Genomic DNA, 19269 nt, shown 5'->3' with positions numbered 1-19269 from the left:
TCATCTCTGCTAGTGCCAGACCTTCTGGCTAAGGTCAAATATAGCACTGGATTATTATTGGATATGTACACAAACATGTTTACCGATGAATGGGATCAATGATTTAGAGTTACTTCTAAATAATTATTCTGATTCTAATACACAGGGGGATGGAGCTAGCTTCTTTTGTGCCCTTTTCTGAATAGGGATGGAAGCGACTAGTGGATGATCTGATAAGCATATGCAGGGGACAGAGTAGGCAGAGGTGCAGCAAGGGACTGGGCATGAGCCAGTACAGCTCATTACCAGCTTGTGCCCAGTTCTCCCCCACGCTGGTCTTGTGCTTTTTAAATGTATGTCCTTTAAAAAGTGTGTGTTCAGATATTTTAAGGGCTGTTATAAAGAGGACAACATCAGCTGTTTTCCATGTCCACTAAAAGTCACACAAGAAGTAATGGGGCTTAATCTGCAGCAAGAAAGATTTTGGTTAAACAATTTTTCTAAATATCTAAGAGTAGTTAAGACCTGGAATAGGTTTCCCCTATCATTGGAAGTTTATGAGAACAGGTTGGACAAACACCCGTTAGGAATGGTCTAGGAGGTTTACTTGGTCCTGCCTCAGTGTAGGGGCCTGAACTTGGTGACCTTACTTCCAGCCCTACATTTCTATGATTTAAAAACTTCTATATAACAGTAAATAAAATGAATCCTTGGGCTTCCACCATTGAATGTACCAATCAGATGCCTTTCCCAAATTAATATAGACCTCATTTCCCTGTCTTGTTTTTATGGGAAGAGATACATGTTCAATGAATTGCTTGGGTGTATAATTACTAGAAGACTTACCCGTTGTTGCTCAGGTCCTTAACTTAATTTTTTGTTTTTTACTTAAATCATTGGTCTGGGATAGAGAGGTTCAGTATGCAGGCTTCCCTGGGGTGAGAGGACTACCCCAGCCCTTCCTTATCACAGCAGCAGATTGGGGCCAGGTGAAAAGCAACTTTCCATGATCACTGCAGCTGTAGCAGGCACTGTTGGGGGTGGGGTGCATTTCCCCAGATTGGGACAGGTCCAGGTTCATCTGCCACTGTACTCCCCAGCCAGAGTGAGGAATGTCAGACTGCACTCACTCAGCATGAAGTTATCTTTAACTGCTTCATAGCTTTATGATAACGAGACTTGTCCTGAGCTGCCCAAGTAGTCTCAATGGTGGCTTGTCCTCCTAGGACCGTGGCTGCAGACTTAATGCTCCTCAAAAGAAGCTTGAGGCTCTGCTTTTTTAAAAACAAGTTTGAGACTGCTTATAATTAAACAACTGAGCTGTTTTCCCCATAGTGCTGTAAAGTGTAGCTATATCATTTTCAAAGTCTTCCACATCCCCTTCACAAAAGTGAGCAGTAGCATCACAACAGTTCTTTGAAGATGCTAACAGGCAGCTAGACTGTAATTTTGAAAATGCTAGGCATCCACAGAAAGCATCTAGAGGAGGAATGATGCAGTTTGGATCTGCATGAAGTTCTTTGGGTGAACTTTGGATGTTTTAAGATTGTTTCTTTCCTGCACCCCAACCCAAAGCAACAACAGTTGGAACTTTTGACAGACTGAATGTAATTTGAATCAAGGAGCACTAGCAGTGAATTGGAACTAAAGGACAGAACATTGAAGGCATACTGGTCTTATTTATTCGCTTTTAATCAGATTATTTATTTAGCTACTCTGGGGAAGAAGTTATAAAGTCCATAGAAGTGAATTGCTTTGAGGCTGATCTGCCTTTTGGTCTGCTCCCCTGAAATTCTGATGTGGTGCTGTGCACATTTAATCTTCTGTGAGCTATGGAAGATTTCAGCTGTTAAATTTTTTGTTTGTGACTGTATCCAGAATATTTAAGTTGCATACTTAATAGTTTGCATTTTAAAGAGATTTACCAATATTAACTAAATAACTGCTACCAGTCATGAGGTTTTTAGGTTCTGTCCAGCAGTTTACAAGGAAAGGTAAAATTTTCTGCCATGAGGACACACCACAGTTGTTGGCTCAGGGTGCTGGAGTTTTCAGGGAGGACAGCTATGCAGAATAAATTATCTCTTCCCTCCTGAAATACTATAAGAAGGGTACACTTGGCCATAAGTCAGGCTTTAAGAAAAACACCAAATATTACAGGAGTTGGCAACACTGAGTCTTTCACTCCATGAGGATATTCAGCCAGAGCAGCTTCTTTCTGACATGGTGACCACAAGGAAGAAACAACTTCAAGGATGTAGTTTGTTCTGATGGCAATAATGATTACATTTTGGAAATGGATTACTTCAGTTGGTTATTGCAGTGGAGAATTCTTGGAATGTTAGAAGTTAAACTTTGATCATTCCGGATAGCATATAAGACACAATCCTTCTGCCTTTAAATTGACTCTTTGTGGCCTCTCTCATCACCAAACCTATGCACATATTCCACTCTCATGAATCATTTGCAGATAAATCACCCTATTTTGTACTCAAGACTGTCTGGTCATTATCGGAATAATGGTGAGGAAATGATGGGGTTTTTTTTTAGCAAATGGAATGCACATTCAGCTTAAATTAACAGCAAATACACTCTTAATAGCAGTGCAATCCAGAAGCTTTAATTAAGGGTTAAATCCAGACCCTGGAAATTGGGAAGTTAATTGCTCTTTGCTATTTTCTCCATCACTGCATGAGTTGAGAAGGAGGCGGAGGCTGCTGTAATATAAAAATAACTGAACTAGAAGTTTTCCAAAGAAAGAAAAGATAACTTGCAAAGCGGAGAAGTAGCTCATTGCTGAGCTGGATCAGGCAGTTTTCCACATGCATCCACTGTTCTGCCTGTTTCTTCTGCTGACTTCTATCTCCAGAATGATGGGGGCTGCTGCACGTCCAACACAGGAAAGATATGTATCGAAAGATGGCAAGGTAAGCTAAGAATGGATACAAAGCCATTATGTTTATAATGCTTGTTCACTCTTATTATTTGTACTGTATCCAGGTGAACAACAGTTCCTCATCTGAGGGCACAGGGTACTCAAACTGGCAGGATCTAATAACAGGAGAACCCGAGGCATTGGTTTGTTGCAGTTCCACGTTTCTCTGCTCTGTGCCCTCTATTTCCTCCTCTTGTTTATCCTGCTCCTTTCTTTAGTGGGGACTACTATTTCCTCAAAGGCTGACCTCCCTTTAAAAGCAATACAATAACTATGCTACCTTGTTTGTACATCATTTAGATGACACCTTCCACATTGGGTCCTGTCTGTACTTCCCTGACATATTAAAGTCCTATGGAAATGTAATAAGCATAATGGCTTGACCAGTTGTCCCTGACCAAAAACTCCCCCTTCCTCCTAACACATATACAACTATTGTGTCTGTTGGCTGCTTTTTCCTCCACACCAGAAGTGCATGCAACTCAATGGAACTGCAGTTTGTTGAAGTGTGTTAGTATAATTTGTAATGAAAAGTGTTATCTTGCCATAAGAGATTTGTCAGCCCCAGACAGAGAACTCTGGCTCTGCACTGAATAGTCCAATAACATAATGGCGTAGTCACTTAACTGCCTATATGTGTCTACATTAAAAAGAGCCTTAATTTATAAAGATAATTGAATGCTTTTACTGGTTTCTAAAAAAAAGTAATTAAGTTAGCCATTTAAAGAGTTTTCAGCTTTAAGTATTTGATTTACTGTACTCTTGAAAAAGATCCAAGAATCAGTACATAAACTTGACCATTAAAAAAGGATTTTTCATTGAAATTATAGAACAAGCTACAGCATTGCAGTTGGATAGTTTATTAGCTGATAGCTCTTGACATTTAGTTGAGACTTTTTAAAGGATGTTGAAAACTAACACTTTTTAAAAGGATACAGATTAAAAAACAACACTTCTGTCTTTTATACCTGTTATGGCAAGTAACAAAACTACTATTAATTGAAATCTTAGCAGAGAAGAAAAAGTCAGTTTGATATGTATACATTTTTATATAAGCAGCATGTATGCCTGGGTCTCACAATAGGGGGAAAATAATTATATAAGAAAGACGATTGTATAGCCAAAATATTGGCAAGTACAATATCTTTTCATTCTTCTTAATAACCAATTAAATTTCCAGTTGACACTATTCCTGTAAGAGGATATCATTATATGGTCCTGGGAACAGCTCTGCCTCTCCATATAAAGCCTGAATGATTACGTTGAGTTAGAGATAATATTGTGACAAATAAAAGCTCTTTTCAAATGAGGAACTCCGTGTTCTATGAATCTGAAATATCCTGCTACTGCGGGGGCAAGAAACCTTTTTTGGGTTAGGGGCTGCTGACTGACAGAAAAATCAGTCGGGGGAAAGGTGCACACAAGTGAGAAGGAAAAAAACTTCACAGATATGGCTTCCAACTGAGAAGGAGAGACTCCCCCACACATTCCCCTTGCACACCAGAGTCCTAATGGGGCCCAGCCTAGTAGATTGTGTGCTCCATCCCTGCGGTGGAGCAACAGCATGGGCTCCCCAATACTGAGGGGGACCCTGAGCTTTGGGGGCTCGTTTCACGCAAGCTGAGGACTGCATCGGGCTCCCGGGCCTGAGTTTCTCCATCCCTGCACTGTCTCACTGCTGGACACATCATGCAAAAAAAGTAATTGAGAAATTACGATTTTGCGTGCTGCTAGTTTGCCCCAGTGTTGCTGAAATACATTCACAGAAATAGTGGGCAGCTCAGTTTCTGAAGTACAGATATAGATGCAGTGTGCCCTTCCTTTCTATGCTAGAATGTGCCTTTCAACCACACTTCAGGCTTCTTTCTGTCACTTGGAAGAGCTTTCCTCCTAAGATTAACAATTCTCAATTCTCTCTCTCTCTTTTTTTTTTTTTTTTTTAAACAAGTACTTGCATGAACTGACAGATGTAAAGAAAAGCACTTTGCTTACTTTCCTCTCTCTACTGGCTGACTGGATATCCCAGATGGATGATGCATCCCTAATGAAGGAGGAAGTAAAGCTGGCCAACCTGCAAGAAAGCGCTGCCTTTCATCAACCTCGAGCGTTGGAAAAGTCCCCCTGCAGGAACTTCTTCTGGAAGACTTTTTCCTCCTGCTAACAGAATAGCTTCCTGAAATTCTCGTTAGCCGTCTAAATCAGGATGAATATTACCAGCGACTGCTTTTCTGTAAACAGATAGTCTCTTTGTATTAAGTGTGATTAGACCTTCTCCCCAAACTCATTCTTTAAATAAAACTGAGTAGAACTGCACAGTCAGAAATAATTTTGTGATTGAAATGGAGCAAACACATCAAGATTTAACTATTAATTATTTGGCTGCATGTCAGAGAAAAAGCTGAATGTCAACTGCCCCATAACGTGTTCTAGTCCTGCAGTTCTCATTTGCCCAAAATCCTTTAAAGACAATTGCAGCAGCAAGTTTAGTAAGAACACCATTGTAACTAATCTGTAGCAGAGCTGCAAGGATCATGCTATATTTTTATTCTTGCTTCTTAGGTTTTTCATATCATTATCTGGTACAACCTCCTACTTTATACTATACCACTGTAGAACTTGTTCTGGGAAAGACTTTTCACTTTGTTTTTAAAACTTAAACAACATATAGTCTAGCAGCACCTTTAAAGACTAACAAAACATGTAGATGGTATCATGAGCTTTCGTGGGCACAACCCACTTCTTCAGATGTTCCAACACTCCGGTCATCTAAAGAAGTGAGTTGTGCCCACGAAAGCTCATGATACCATCTACATGTATTGTTAGTTTTTAAAGTGTTACCAGATTATTTGTTCTTTTTAAAGTTTTTCCTGTTACAGACTAACTCAGCTACCCATTTGAAGCTTTTGTTTTTAAAGTTCTTTTGGAAGACCTAGCTTGTAGTGGTGTTTTTTTTTTAAAAAAAAATACCTACCTACACCCATATCTTTAATACTGTTACAACCACCAGTAGTTTGGTTTTGGGGTCAACGTTAACCTATACATATGAGATATAGTTTTAATTACTGATTAGTATAAATTAAGAGTAAGCTTTACAGTTTCCAATGCAAGAAGGGACCGTTGTGACTACCTAGTCCGACCTCTTATATAACCCAGGCCATAGAATTTTCCCAAAATAATTCCTAAAGCATTCCTTTCAGGAAAAAAATGTAATCTTGATTTTAAAATGATCAGTGATGGAGATAGGTAAATTGTTTCAATGATCAAGTATTCACTTTTGAAAATTTACATCTTATTTCTAGTCTGAATTTGTCTAGCTTCAGCTTATATATACTGAATCGTTCTATACTTTTCTCTGCTAGATAGAGGCGCACAAGCAATATTTGTTCCTCACAGTATAGACTACAATTAAATAATCCCTTAACCTTCATTAAGCTAAATAACTGAGATTGAGTCTTATTAGAAAACATGTTTTCTAATACTTTCATCATTCTCATGGCTCTTCTCTGAATCCTCTCCTATTTATCAACATATTTCCTGAATGCTGGGCTCTAGAATTGGAGCAATATTCCAGCAGCAGTCACACTAGTGCCAAATACAGCAGTGAAATAATCTACCAGAAATTCCCCCATTGATGCATGCCAGTTATCACATTAGCTCTTGTGACCACAGTACCACATTGGAAGCTCATATTCATCTGATTCTCCCATAATCCCTAAACCTTTCTGTCACTACTTCCCAGGATAGTCCTGTATCATCTAAGTATGTTCCTTTGTTCCTAGACAGTTGTCTATATTGTAACACACATTGTTTCCTAGCACCTAGTTTACCAAGAGATCTAGATCACTCCAAATCAGTGACCTGTCCTTTTTGTTATTTACCATTCAACCAGTTTTTCAATCATCTACAAACTTTTAGTCATGATTTTATTATTTTTTCCAGGTTATTGATAAAAATGTTACATAGCATAGGACCAAAAATGGAGTCTGAGGGACCCCACTGCAAACATACCCATTGTAATGACTCCCTGTTTACAATTACGTGTTGAGACCTATCGGCCAGTTTAATCCATTAATATTTAACATTAATTTGTATAACATTCTATGTTTTTTAAAATCAAAATGTTGGGCATTTCCAAGTCAAATGCCTTATAGAAGTCTAAATATATTACAGCTACACTGTTCCCTTTAACAACCAAACTTGAGTCTCATCAAACTTATGCAAGGCTAGCATCTGGCAGTGTTTTATAGATGAATAAAAGAAGTAGGTCCAAGACATATGGAAAAATAGTCTGAATAAGCTGCATTTCCTTTTTTTCTATATCAGTTAAAGTGTTTTGTCCTAAATTAAATGTGAGTCTATAACTGTTACTGGGTAGGGAGCAGCTATGCCTATTTTTCAGTGTGTTCTGAAGCTACGTCTACACTACAAGATTTGCCGCAAGAGTCTATTCAAATGAGTCTATTCAAATGAAGCATGGATTAGCATTTTCTTGCACTTCATTGCATACTCTAATTTGTCTTTTCGCAAAAACCCCTAGCGCAAAAACAGATCGGAAGAGTATGCAAATGAAGTGAGAAAATGCTAATCTGCACGTCATTTGCATAGGCTCTTGTGGCAAATCTTGAAGTGTAGACACAGCCTGAAAGTCATGCTGTGGTAGGTCTGTAGTCAAATTAAGTTTTGTAAGATTGGATCTGTTTATCTGGAACCATAATTTTACATGGTGCTTCATAGATTTAAGGAGGCCTGTCAACAGTATTGAATAAAACAGTATATAGGTCAGAAAGCAATTCAAGACCACCATCATTCCTTTTTTTTTTTAAGAGCGTGTGGAAAAACTAGATAGAGCTGCAGTGTTGAGTGTGGGTTCTATTAGAAATATGGAGCAGTGTGGCTACTGTTACTTAACTAAAATGACCTAATGCACTCTGCAAATGAGTTAGACAGCTCACTTCTAAAAGATAGAGGATACCACATTTTATACTTCAGATGGCAAGAATTAAATTTATAATATGAGAAAGCTAAGAGCAATTTTTTCTTATATAAATGGAGGCCAACAGGATTTTCATCTGAGTTGATCTTTTGCTTAAGTTTCAGCTTTGCATTAATTATTCCCCTCAGAAAATTAGGGTTTATAAGGAAAAAGCTGGTAAGTCTTCAGCTGTTTTTCACCCAGAAGGAAAACCAGTAAACTAAAAAGCAGGGTGGTGACTGGTTTAGTTTATTGCTGAATTTGTAGTCAAGGATAATTATCTTCACACAGTTGAATAAGGCCTGGCTGTGCACGAGTAGCATTTCAGATGCCTATTGTTCTATCCTGAATGAACAATCAGTACAGCTACTATGGCAGCGTATAACAGAAGAAAAACTCCATCTATTGTAGCAAGATAATTGCTTATAATGTGATAATTTAGATAAGTATTGTGATAAAACAGTTTTTTTCCTGTCATACTCAGGGGGACACATTTTAGAAGAAAGGGGAAGTTCAGGCCAAGAGTAAGCTTTTATTTCATAGAAATAAGACAACATCTTTGTACAGGGCTACCCAATACATGGTCCGCAGGCCACATGTGGCCCATGGCGTGGTTTGGGTTTACGTGGGACTCAACATGTGGCCTGTGGGTGAGATCCTTTGAACATGGCCTCTACTGGGAACATGCTCCACAACGGCGAGGGGTATCCCAGGCGGGGCGAACACTGAAAGACGCAAGCGGCCGGGCTGGCTGGCACAGATGGGTACAGGGTATCGGTGTTTCTAGCCCCCAGGGAGGAGGTGTTGGCAGTGCCAGGGCATTGTGGGAAATGCTGGCTGATTAGCCTCGTGGGCAGAGCCTAAGAGGTGCTGACTGGCTCACACTGGCCACTTTTGGGTCTGGTGCCACAGCTTAAGGCTTAATCTTTATATTCATGCCTGTCAGTGTGAAAGAGGCTATTTGCATATACAGTAGACTTCTGATAATCTAGAACCTATGGGACCTAGGTGGTGCCGGATTATCAGATATGCCAGACTATCAGGAGGTATATATTCACTGTATACATTATATACTGTATATAAAGTGTTCTTAACCCTTTTTATTATACATACTGTATACAGTATACTGTAATATTTTAGTTTAAGCCTTTTTTACCCTTTTTGCTCAGTTCAGCTGCTGCCACTGTTACCTTGTGACTCATTTTTTGCTGAAGCTCACTCACTAGGCTCTTGCCATTTTGATGCCAGACTATCAGGAGTGCTGGACTATCGGATGCCGGACTATTGGAGTTTTACTGTATATTTGCATGTATATGCAACCACACTTAAGTTGCAGTCCTCGGCATGTGCTGTGAGTATCATTGTGGCACCCGGGGCTTCCAAAGTTGAGTAGCCCTGCCTTCATAGGTTCTTAGTAATCAGGATCCCATGTTTAAACCTGTGTAATATCTTTGTTAGAAAGATGCACGTGACACACTTAACTCATACTTAATTTTCCTGTAAAAAAGCAGGTTTTTGCTCAAGTTACATCAGAGGCACTAGAACTGGTTAAGGGTATGATGTGCATTATAAGTAACTAAAGTAGTGCTGTAGTTCAAGAACATTCATTAAAAGCTACTTGGCAATACCTATTCACAAGGGGCATATCTGAATATTCAGCTTTGCTATACATTAAGTGACTTATCTACTATACTGCTTAACCTAATGTTAGATTAATGGGTTCTGCAGTGCTAGAACTACTGTATAATTGTGTATATTAAAAATTCACTGCCTCCCTTTTAAATGCTTCAGCATTTTTATCATTTGTTGTCCTAGGACAGAATTATCACTACAACAGAGAATGTATGTGCTAATGCACTAACATCAATGTAGGTCAAAGCTAACTGACATATTTGGAAGGTTAAATATCACAAACAGTACAATTTAAAACAAAAATCTAAGACTGCAAATCCCATTAGTGCTTGGGTGATAGAAAGGTGCTTCCAATTTGACAGTCATGTTTTTGGAGATGCACAAACAAGCCAGGCAGTGTATGTGAGCATCACAATAATCAGCCTACTAGTACAATAAGCTTTTAATATTAATTCTCTATGTAAAAGTGTTTAAAAATATTTAAAAATAGGCCAGTCATTAATAAGACCAAGATATTGTATAAAAATAATAGGAATATAGCAAGGCCCAAACATTATATTTGCTCCTTGGAGCCCATAAAAAACAAGCATTTTACTTTTCAGCAAGCTTTACAAATATTAATTCTCACTCTTCCTGCAGGAACAGGTAGTAGCAGATAGAAATGATGGCACAATGGTTAAAATGTAATTTGGTCAGAGTTATATAACAAGAAATTATGAGAATTGGGATTTGAATTCAAGTCCCTGGATCCTAAACAGGTTCTCAGTCAATGCCTCAGAGTGGTAACTGAAAAAAAATCTGCACACTGACAGTCTGACTATGCCAAACTGTAATAAACCTCCCCAGGAACAGGCACCGAGAACACTGCATCTCATTATATTGCACTCCACATTAATCTGAAAAGAACGTACTTGGTCCGCACTCTCCTGTTCAGCCTCATAATTTGGTATGGAAAGCCTCAAGCTCACACAGTCTTCAAAGTGCCTTCTAATCATCCTCTTGGGTCTTGTCTATACCTTAAAGCATTTGCCAGTATATGAACAGAAGTAACCCACAAATATCCCCAAGTGGAGATGTAGCTTATACTAGCAAAAGTTTGCTTGCTTAAATCAGTTTCCTGAATGGAGTAAGCTATACCAAACCAGTAAAAGTTATTTTACCAGTAGAAACACAGTGGCACTAAACCCTTTCCACAACCATATTGGTTTGGGGTGTGACTTCCCACATACATGCACCCAATATTGCTACACTAGTAAACTTTGTGCACCAAGGCTTAGCCTCACGATACCCCCTATGAGAAGACAACTTCCCACATATGAAAAACAGATGGGAAATGACACGGTAAGTGAGATGCCTGAGGCCACAGAGGGGGTTAGTCAGGATTAGAACTCCAGCGCACCTGGCTCCCACTCCTGCATTCAAAACACATCTCTCTAAGGCAGCGAAGTTATTTGACAAGAACCACTACTATAAAAAAATAGCACCTTTGGTTACGTGAGCAGGATTAAACCTCTGTTTGCCTTTGTGTTGAGACCAGCCCAGTTTTTAGTTCTGTAGAGAAAGGGCATAGCATGACCAGCAAACTGTGATGCTTGGGGAATTTAACACACCACTTTCTTGTGTTGGCTCTAACACACAAGAGACCTGTGTTTCCTTGACATTTCAAGCATCTTTAGGAACAGTGCTGCAAAGTCTTTTACTTCTTGCGTTTTGAACTCAAGCAACTTTCCAAGGGCATCCCTTTCTTGCTCTTTGATACACTTCTCAGGGAGTTTAGAGTCTGTACTTGCTGTAGGCGTCTTGAGAGCTCCTGATCACAGGCCTGCTGGAGAGCTTGAGTCTCCTGCTTATCCCACCTCAATGCCTGAGCCAAGGCTTCTGTATCTTCCTTGAAAACACGCTGTGAAAGAAAAAGTTAGACACATTGATCTTCAGAGCCCTGCGTCTTGTCTTTTACCACAGCCAGGATTTCCTCTACTGAAACTCCTGAACTGAACCTACAAATAGTAAAAATAGGTGGATCCATGAGAGAACTGAAACACTAGCAATGATCTAGTACATTTAATCAAGATCATAAACTCACTGGGTTCTCCAGCATATTTAATCTTGAGCTTGAGAATGCCATGACATAGCAATTTCTACCTTTCAAGCTTAGTTTGTTTTGTTTTTAATTCTACCTGGTGTCTGGAATTTAGGCTCTGGAAATATCTAGCAGGTGTCTGAATAACTTAACTCCAGTCAAAGTCAATACATTTTCACTCCCTTTTCACCATAGAAAGAAGGAAACAAGGAACTCGCAGGTACTTGCAAAGAGGAAGAAAACTCTTCAAGAATGAGAGGCAACAGGTAATTTACAAATCTTCACCTTTCCAATGTAGACCCTTATTTATATTTTGTTTCACTAAATCCTTTATGCTGGCCTGGTAATATGAAAGAGTTACAACAATGCAGATTTCAATTAAAAAAGCTAGCTCATAAAATAGTCTTAGTTTGCACTCTGGGTGGCCATTTCCTACAAATAGCTGACAGAGCTCATAAGTTGCCACTATAGTGTCTTTCAGGAGGAAGTTTGAATAATTGTACTGCTTGGGAAAAAGACAAGGTGACACCACAGGGGACCTCCAGGCATGGAGGCAGCATATGCAGTGGCAAGATTCCAGTGTTAAGATTTTGAACAAGAGACCACCACAATGTACTGAGGGGCAGATAAAAACAAATCTTTGTGTCTTAACCTAAACTAACACTTGAGTCCCCAGAGGTGAAATGCAGTTTTCCACACATCTCATCTCTCTCCTCAGGAAGATACCAGTTAGCCTGCCTATGACAGGGCAAAAACCAGAGTTACCAACCTCTAGAGCCTGACTGCTTAAGCTGAGTTCTGGGGCAGGCTTCTTTTTCAGTGCAGCAAGGATCTCATCACTGAGTGTTCTTTTGGTGGAGGGACCTGCAGCACTGCTTTTAGCATCCACTACATCCCCCTCTTCCCCATGTGCAGCTTCAGGTTCTGAAAAGTAGCAGGGAGAAGCGTTTAACATGAGCCAGCAGCATCAACCCAAGTGGAGGGCTGGGAATGTAGTTTGATCAATATGCACCTACTACTGCAGCATCACAAGCTCCTTCACAGCAACAACAGCTAGTGCAGCTCTCTCATTTCCCCTCGCCTTTAAGATGCCCCTGGAAAGTTTCTCATATTCCTTACCTGATACCTTGCTTAAGATGCTGTCTTCATTCTTCAAGGCCTCCAGGTAGAGTTCCAGAAGCTGTTTGGACTGGCGTTCTTCCTCTCGTCTGTCCAGCACCTGCTGCAGGGAGTTCTGTAACATCTGAGTTTTTGGTTGATTTTGAGAAAGTTCCTGGGCCAAATCTGAACAGGGCACATCAACGAGCACCTAAATGAAACAGTGGAGTCCTGCTACATGGAATGGATTTAGGCAAGCCTCATTTTGATTATTTTATCCAACTGTCTATAACAGAGCTGTAAAGTTGGCATACCTCCCAAGTCACACACATGGAAAAAGTCTCCACTTTGCAAGGATCCAGCAAGTTTTATTAGCTATTTCCAAATCAAATCAGCTGGGTTATATGTGGTCCCAGTTGACACTCCCACAAGCCACAGTTCTTTATCTGCAGTCAAAGGACCCTCAGAAAGGTATGAAATTGCCATTTACTTTTGGAACAACACCGAGAAATTCTTACAGCTTTACAGTGAAAGTCACACTGGTTAGTTTGAGCAAAACATGTCATCACCACTAGGGACTGGCTTTTGGAAAGTAATATTTGATCCAGATTTCTGAACAAGTAATATGAGCAGCAGTCAGTAAACAGTAAAACCAAATCTTATCAACAGATATTAAGGGGCAAGAAGTGGTCTGGCATGTAGCTGATCATTTTCTTGGAACCAACACTCAAGTCTTTTAAACCCCTACAAAGATCAAAGTGCAAGACAATGAAAATGGACTGGGGTAGCTGTAGGCCAGGATGCAAATCCTATAGGAAAGAACTAAGAGTTTAGAGAAGAATGAAAAACATGTAGGGCAAGAGATGAATTAGTCTCTTTGGGTATGTCTACACTTGCACCCTCTTTTGAGAGAGATGCAAATGAAGCCATTCGAAATTGCAAATGAAGCCAGGATTTAAATATCCCGCACTTCATTTGCATAATCGCGTTTATGGCACTATTTCGAAATATAAAACGCGGTGTAGATGCAGTTATTTCGGAGAACACCCTTATTCCAAAATAACCCTTATTCCTCAAAATGAGGTTTAACACTTATTTCAGAAGAAGGGTGTTTCCCCGAAATAACATCTACACTGTGTTTTGTATTTAGAAATAGCACCATAATGTGATTATGCAAATGAAGTGCATGATATTTAAATCCCAGCTTCATTTGCAATTTCGAATGTCTTCATTTGCATCCCTTTCTCGAAAGAGGGTGCAAGTGTAGACTACCCTTTCTGAGAAACAAAAAAAAAGGGGAGGGGGAAAATCTATCAGCAATATGGGAGAGAGGATAGAAAAGATAAGAGTCAACATGGAGAGGAGAGCAGGAGGGATGCTGAATCAAGTGAATGAGAAAATGGAGAACAGACAAGGTGTTGTGTATGTAAAAGGATGATTCAGACAGCATGATTTTCAAAAGCCTATTCATTCTATTGGGAGAGCATTTCCCCAAGAACAGAATGTCACTCATTCACCAGAGCCAAATTGACAGTATTTGAATTTGGACCAAGTGATGCATTTTCCTTTCCTAAGATTTCAGCTTCTCCATTCTAGTGAGGAAACTGAAGAAAGGAGAAAAGTGTGGCATGTGGGTTCTCATTATACCTGAAGGTCTGCCTCAGACATCAAAATGACGCTGGAAAAGTCATCCTTCAACTGTCTTGCCAGATGCTTCCACTTCTCTCCACCACTGTCTACTTCATCTGTGGACTCCCCTGAAAGCCAGGCTGGGCCCCCATCTGACATGAGAAACAACCACAGTCATAAGTGGAAAAACTCATAGTTACAAAGATCTGGACAACAAAATCCAAACATCCCTTACTGAGGGTATATATGAACAAAACTGCTGAACAGGAGATAGATGAGGTAAATTCAACAGTAAATTATGCATTGAGCTATTGGGGTTTTCTTATTTCAGAGTTGGAACACTGCACTTGTATTTTCTCCCTCCTGTGGAGACAGTGCTAGGGGGTACTGGCTTAAAAGCCAGCTCCTGCTCCCTACCCCTTGTTGCCTTTCTCTGATAGAGGCAGCAAGGGGGGGGGGGCAACTAGTTGAGTCCTACTCGACTACCTGATAAGCATATACTTATCGAGTATTCGATTAGTCTCTTACATCCTGAGTCCATAACACTTCTTCCTCTCAAGCCTGAAGAGAGGGAATGCAGAGGTGGTAACTCAAACTAGGCCTCCAGCAGAGTCATCAGTTTATCTGCAGTGAAGGTCTTGGTGTCTGGAAAGTTAAGACTTAAGTTCCCCTCCAACCCTGTACCTATGCAGCTGCTGGTCCACTTTTCATTCCTGGCTAGTGCCACAAACTTGGTGTTGGGTGGTAAACACAGGAAATAATCTTCATCATTCACAATGGTGCCATCTTCTGCCAGAACTAAGGTGATGGGTTCCAAGTCCTTTCCAATGTCCAGAATGTCACAGGCTGCAGAAGATAAAAGTGTTCATGAGGTAAAAGGAAGTTTGGCAAGGCAAAAACACTGTGCTTTATGCACATACGACAGACACAAATTTCCCTTGGGGCTACCTCTAAGATAGATCAGTGACTGGCCCCTGTCCACATGCACATCAATTCTTCTCTGGTTTATATTTACTCATTTGTCTCCACTGATCCAGATTTTTAATACTGTTCCTGATACAAGCTCAAAAAACTTTTTCCTTGGTATTCATCCTCCTTTAAAATGCCAAATGTAGCCAAGCAGCCTAGAAACTATATTGTTTCCAAATCTCCCCAGCTTGACACCAGGATAGCCCTCAATTTTAATCCTTTATCCTCCTGGTCTGGAACATAAAGGCAGTATCAAACAGACAGACTAGGGATGATAAATTGCAGGAATGAAATTTCCATTGACTACTCAATTAGTCAAAGGAGGAAAACTGCAGAGCCGCTGAAGGGTTAGTTTCCAGGCTGAGGATAATACATTTAAAAGGCAGAGCCATGGCAGGGCTAAGAGCTGCCAGGCTCTTAATACATTTAAAAGGCAAAGTTGTAGCAGGGGACTAGGTACAAGCCAGGAATCAGCTGTCCCACCTTGCTCACGCTGCACTTCCACTTTTTAAATGCATTAAGAGCCGCTAGGCAGGGGCAGAGGCAGCAGGGAGGGGGGGAAAGTGAGTATCACAGGCCGCAAGTAGGCGGGGGAGGCAGCCCTGTATCAGAGACAGCAGGGGGTGGGATAGGAACCAGTGCTGGGGGGAGCCAGCTTAAAAGCCAGTTCCTCCCAGGGGGGAAAAGGGGGAAGAGGAAGGGAGACTGCGGCGATGCAGCACGGGCTGGCTGCAGGCAGAGGCTCCTGGACCAGTCACCAGCCAGAACTGAGCATGTCGGGCTCAGGCCCAGCTCACACCAGTCCGGGACCTACCCCCCACTGCACCTCTGCAGTTTAAATGTAGTAGGAACTGGGCTGCATGAATGCCTGGCTCCTACTACATTTAAAGGGTAGAGCCACAGCGGGGATAGCTCCTGGACCAGCACAAGCCAGGACAGAGCACCCTCCCTTATCAACTAATTGTGTAGTCGATACAATTTGTATCAACTACATGATTAGTCAGTTACCCCTCTTAACATCCTTGATCTAACATCCCTAGTTGCCTGAGACACGTCCGTCGCCTCTCGCCGTGGTGCTTGGCTGACTTCTGCGCTGCTCAGCTGGGCCGCCGCAGGGGAGCATGCAGCCGTTTGGGCTCCCCCGCCGTGGCCCAACTGAGCAGCGCAGAAGTCAGCCAAGCACCACGGCGGGAGGCGAAGGGGGGCGGGGTGGTGATGTACATGGCCAGGGGGTGGGGCCCGGCTGTGTACATCACCACCCTGCCCACCTTCCCGCCCCCTTCACCTCCCGCTGTGGCGCTCGGCTGACTTCTGTGCCGCTCAGCCGAGCCACCGCAGGGGAGCCCAAACGGCTTCTTGCGCCGCTTGCTCCCCTGCGGCGGCCCAGCTGAGCGACGCAGAAGCCAGCCGAGTGCCAAGGCGGGAGGCAAAGGGGGGACAAGGCGGTGACATGTGGTGAGACAGTGGCTCCAGGCCCCGCCCCCTGGCTGTGAACATCACCTCCCTGCCCCCCTTCACCTCCCGCTGTGGCGCTCAACTGACTTCTGCACCACTCAGCTGGGCCGCCACGTGGGAGCAAGTGGCGCAAGCAACCGTTTGGGCTCCGTGGTCTCCTGAGTGAGAGGCAGGAGGGGGAGGAGAATAGAGAGAGAGAGAGAGAGAGGCAGGAGGTGAAGGAGAGCTGAGAGAGAGAAGACCGAGGCTCAGGAGAGAAGACCAAGGTGGAGGAGAGACCTGAAAATCCCATCTTTCGATGGGCTAATTGGCTAGTATTATAAGAATGTCTTTCCAGCTGCACTAGATATTAGGGCTTGTCCAGCACACACAAAGTGACTGTAGTGCCTTTCAGCACCTTGGCAATTGAGGAGAATCCAAAGGGGCAAGGAGACTCAAGAGATTAGAACACTTATCTATTTACTTGCAAGACAAACCTAGATAGTCGTTTTAAAGAAGAGCATAGGACAAGTACACACAGCCTGTATTTTCTGAAGTGAATAGTGTAGAATTAGCCAAAGTAATTTTTATCTCTAATGGAGCTTAAAATTCTTTAATGCAATTACAAAGCTTAACCTTTAACATGACATGAGCTGTATCTGAGAAGCATCTTCAATGATTTATGGGAGATGTGATAGCTCAATGCCTCTTGGCATGTGGGAGATTTAACTCTGCCAGCATCCTAGAACATAAAGAAACCAGCAGTGGGGCTCTATGCAGACATCACTAAGTCAGGAACCTATTATTGCCAGGGATCACATTTCATGAGCAAAGTCTGGATTCAACATTACTTAAGATTCATAATCTTAAAGCCATGTTCTCAAGAGCAGACCTTCACATATGTAATACCTTCACATATTTAATACAAGATGCAGTAAGTCCTGCAAATCCACAGATGCCTACTTTATATCCATGGGTATCTGCATCCACAGATCTGGATGTGAATATCCACAGATCATTTTTTGCAGATGCAGATACCAATTTTGTTTGTGCACATGGCTCTATGGCTGCCCAGCACCAGTTGTGGAGAGACCCCTAAATAGGAAGCAGATTGAGCCAGCATTGCACAGTACTGATTTCAGCACCAAAATAAAACGGACAGTTTCCCAGCAGTCCACAATCTTTACCTTACTCCTGCATCAATTAATCTAGATATTTTTGCTTACCTTTAAAGCACCACACCAACATTTCATATAGACAAGGACTTCTTTATACTGATCTATATACTATGCACTGAAATGTAAGTACATTGTTTATGCTCCAACTGATTTATTTTATAATTATGCCAGTTTTCAGGGACAGCGCAGCTGAGGCACTTTTGTATTTTTATGTCTGATTTTGTAAGTAGCTGTTGTAGTGAAAGGAAACTTGGGGAGTACATGAGACAAAGACTCCCAAAAGAGGTTAAAAATTCTGGGAAAGTTCAGAGGCCCTGCTCTAGCTGACCCCAACACCAACCCAGTCACATGGCACCTCCCTCACACCCTATGCTGTATTCCACGCAGCGAGGCCAATATGGGGCGGTCCGCTGTGAAAAGAGGGGGCTTCCCCACAACAGGAAGAGCTTGCTGGGGTAATGCAGGTGGGGAACAGCATGATGGGGGAAGGAGACTGCAACGAAGGGGATACCAAAATCCCCAGTGCACCCCATTCAAGCCCCCTCCCCGCCCCCATTTACTGCTCCCCCCACAACTCCCTCTCCCACAGGCTGCCCCTCCTCGTCGCCCATCGCCTAGTTCCCCTTCCCCCAAAGGATCCCCTCACCCTTGCTCCGCAGCTCCCGTAGGCAGGAGGCCGCCACCCCATGTTGCTGCTGCTGGCCGTTGCGCCGGATCAGGCACGGCTTCCGCGGAGAGATCCTCATCCCGTTCTCGAGAGCCTCTCCCGCCATTGCCCCGAGGAGCAACAGCAAGTCGCTCCCCTCGCACTTTGGCCCACAGACGAGCCCCCGTGCGGTGCATGACGGACCTTGTAGTCCTGCTCCCTGAACTCGGCTCTTCTACAGACTCAACCCCGATGCACGCCGGGACACGTAGTTCTTGTTACATATTAGCCCGGCAGCACACCTCCGGCCTACCATAGCCGTGCCCTCCCCCTCCCCATGCATGGTGGGAGTTTTAGTCCTTTACCACCCGACCGCCTACAACTCCCATCATGTAGAATAGTGATAGAAGTGTAGCCGTGTTAGTCTGGGGTAGTTGAAGCAAAATGCAGGACAATGTAGCACTTTAAAGACTAACAAGATGGTTTATTAGATGATGAGCTTTCGTGGGCCAGAAATTTTTAATTGTATCCTTTGGTATATATGGTTGTGACTACTTTCTTCCACTATTTGATCTGAGGAAGTGGGTCTGGCCCACGAAAGCTCATCATCTAATAAACCATCTTGTTAGTCTTTAAAGTGCTACATTGTCCTGCATTTTGCTTCAACTCCCATCAGGCCGTGTTAAAGAGAACGTTTTTGTCCTGCTAGCCATAGTT

General features: G+C 42.2%; 1 protein-coding gene across 2 annotated transcripts; it reads right to left on the bottom strand.

Moving 5' to 3' along the window:
- Positions 1-138: 138 nt before the first annotated feature.
- Positions 139-18775, bottom strand: DFFA (DNA fragmentation factor subunit alpha). Of its 2 annotated transcripts, XM_075906776.1 has the most exons (7): positions 18553-18775; positions 15010-15171; positions 14344-14477; positions 12718-12907; positions 12368-12522; positions 11219-11418; positions 139-2862 (listed from the first exon to the last, which is right to left on the bottom strand). In XM_075906776.1, exons 1-7 carry the CDS (start codon positions 18677-18679, stop codon positions 2664-2666), a joined length of 1167 nt encoding a protein of 388 aa, XP_075762891.1. In that variant the 5' UTR covers positions 18680-18775; the 3' UTR covers positions 139-2663. The 2 variants fall into 2 exon arrangements, with proteins under 2 accessions (XP_075762891.1, XP_006127123.2); XM_006127061.4 differs by lacking the exon at positions 139-2862 and having other exon boundaries at positions 5876-11418; positions 18553-18768.
- Positions 18776-19269: the final 494 nt, after the last annotated feature.

The sequence above is a fragment of the Pelodiscus sinensis genome, chromosome 23 (genome assembly GCF_049634645.1).
Source record: "Pelodiscus sinensis isolate JC-2024 chromosome 23, ASM4963464v1, whole genome shotgun sequence".
Lineage (NCBI taxonomy): Eukaryota > Metazoa > Chordata > Testudines > Trionychidae > Pelodiscus > Pelodiscus sinensis.
This window is presented reverse-complemented; position numbering and strand designations above follow the sequence as displayed.

Excerpts from the sequence above, each read along its gene's own strand:
- DFFA (XM_075906776.1), bottom strand. The coding sequence starts at position 18,679 with ATGGCGGGAGAGGCTCTCGAGAACGGGATGAGGATCTCTCCGCGGAAG. Across the intron at positions 14,478-15,009 it reads GTGGACCAGCAGCTGCATAG|ATGGGGGCCCAGCCTGGCTT; the intron begins GTACAGGGTTGG and ends TTCTCATGTCAG. Across the intron at positions 11,419-12,367 it reads TAAGCAGTCAGGCTCTAGAG|CGTGTTTTCAAGGAAGATAC; the intron begins GTTGGTAACTCT and ends TTTCTTTCACAG.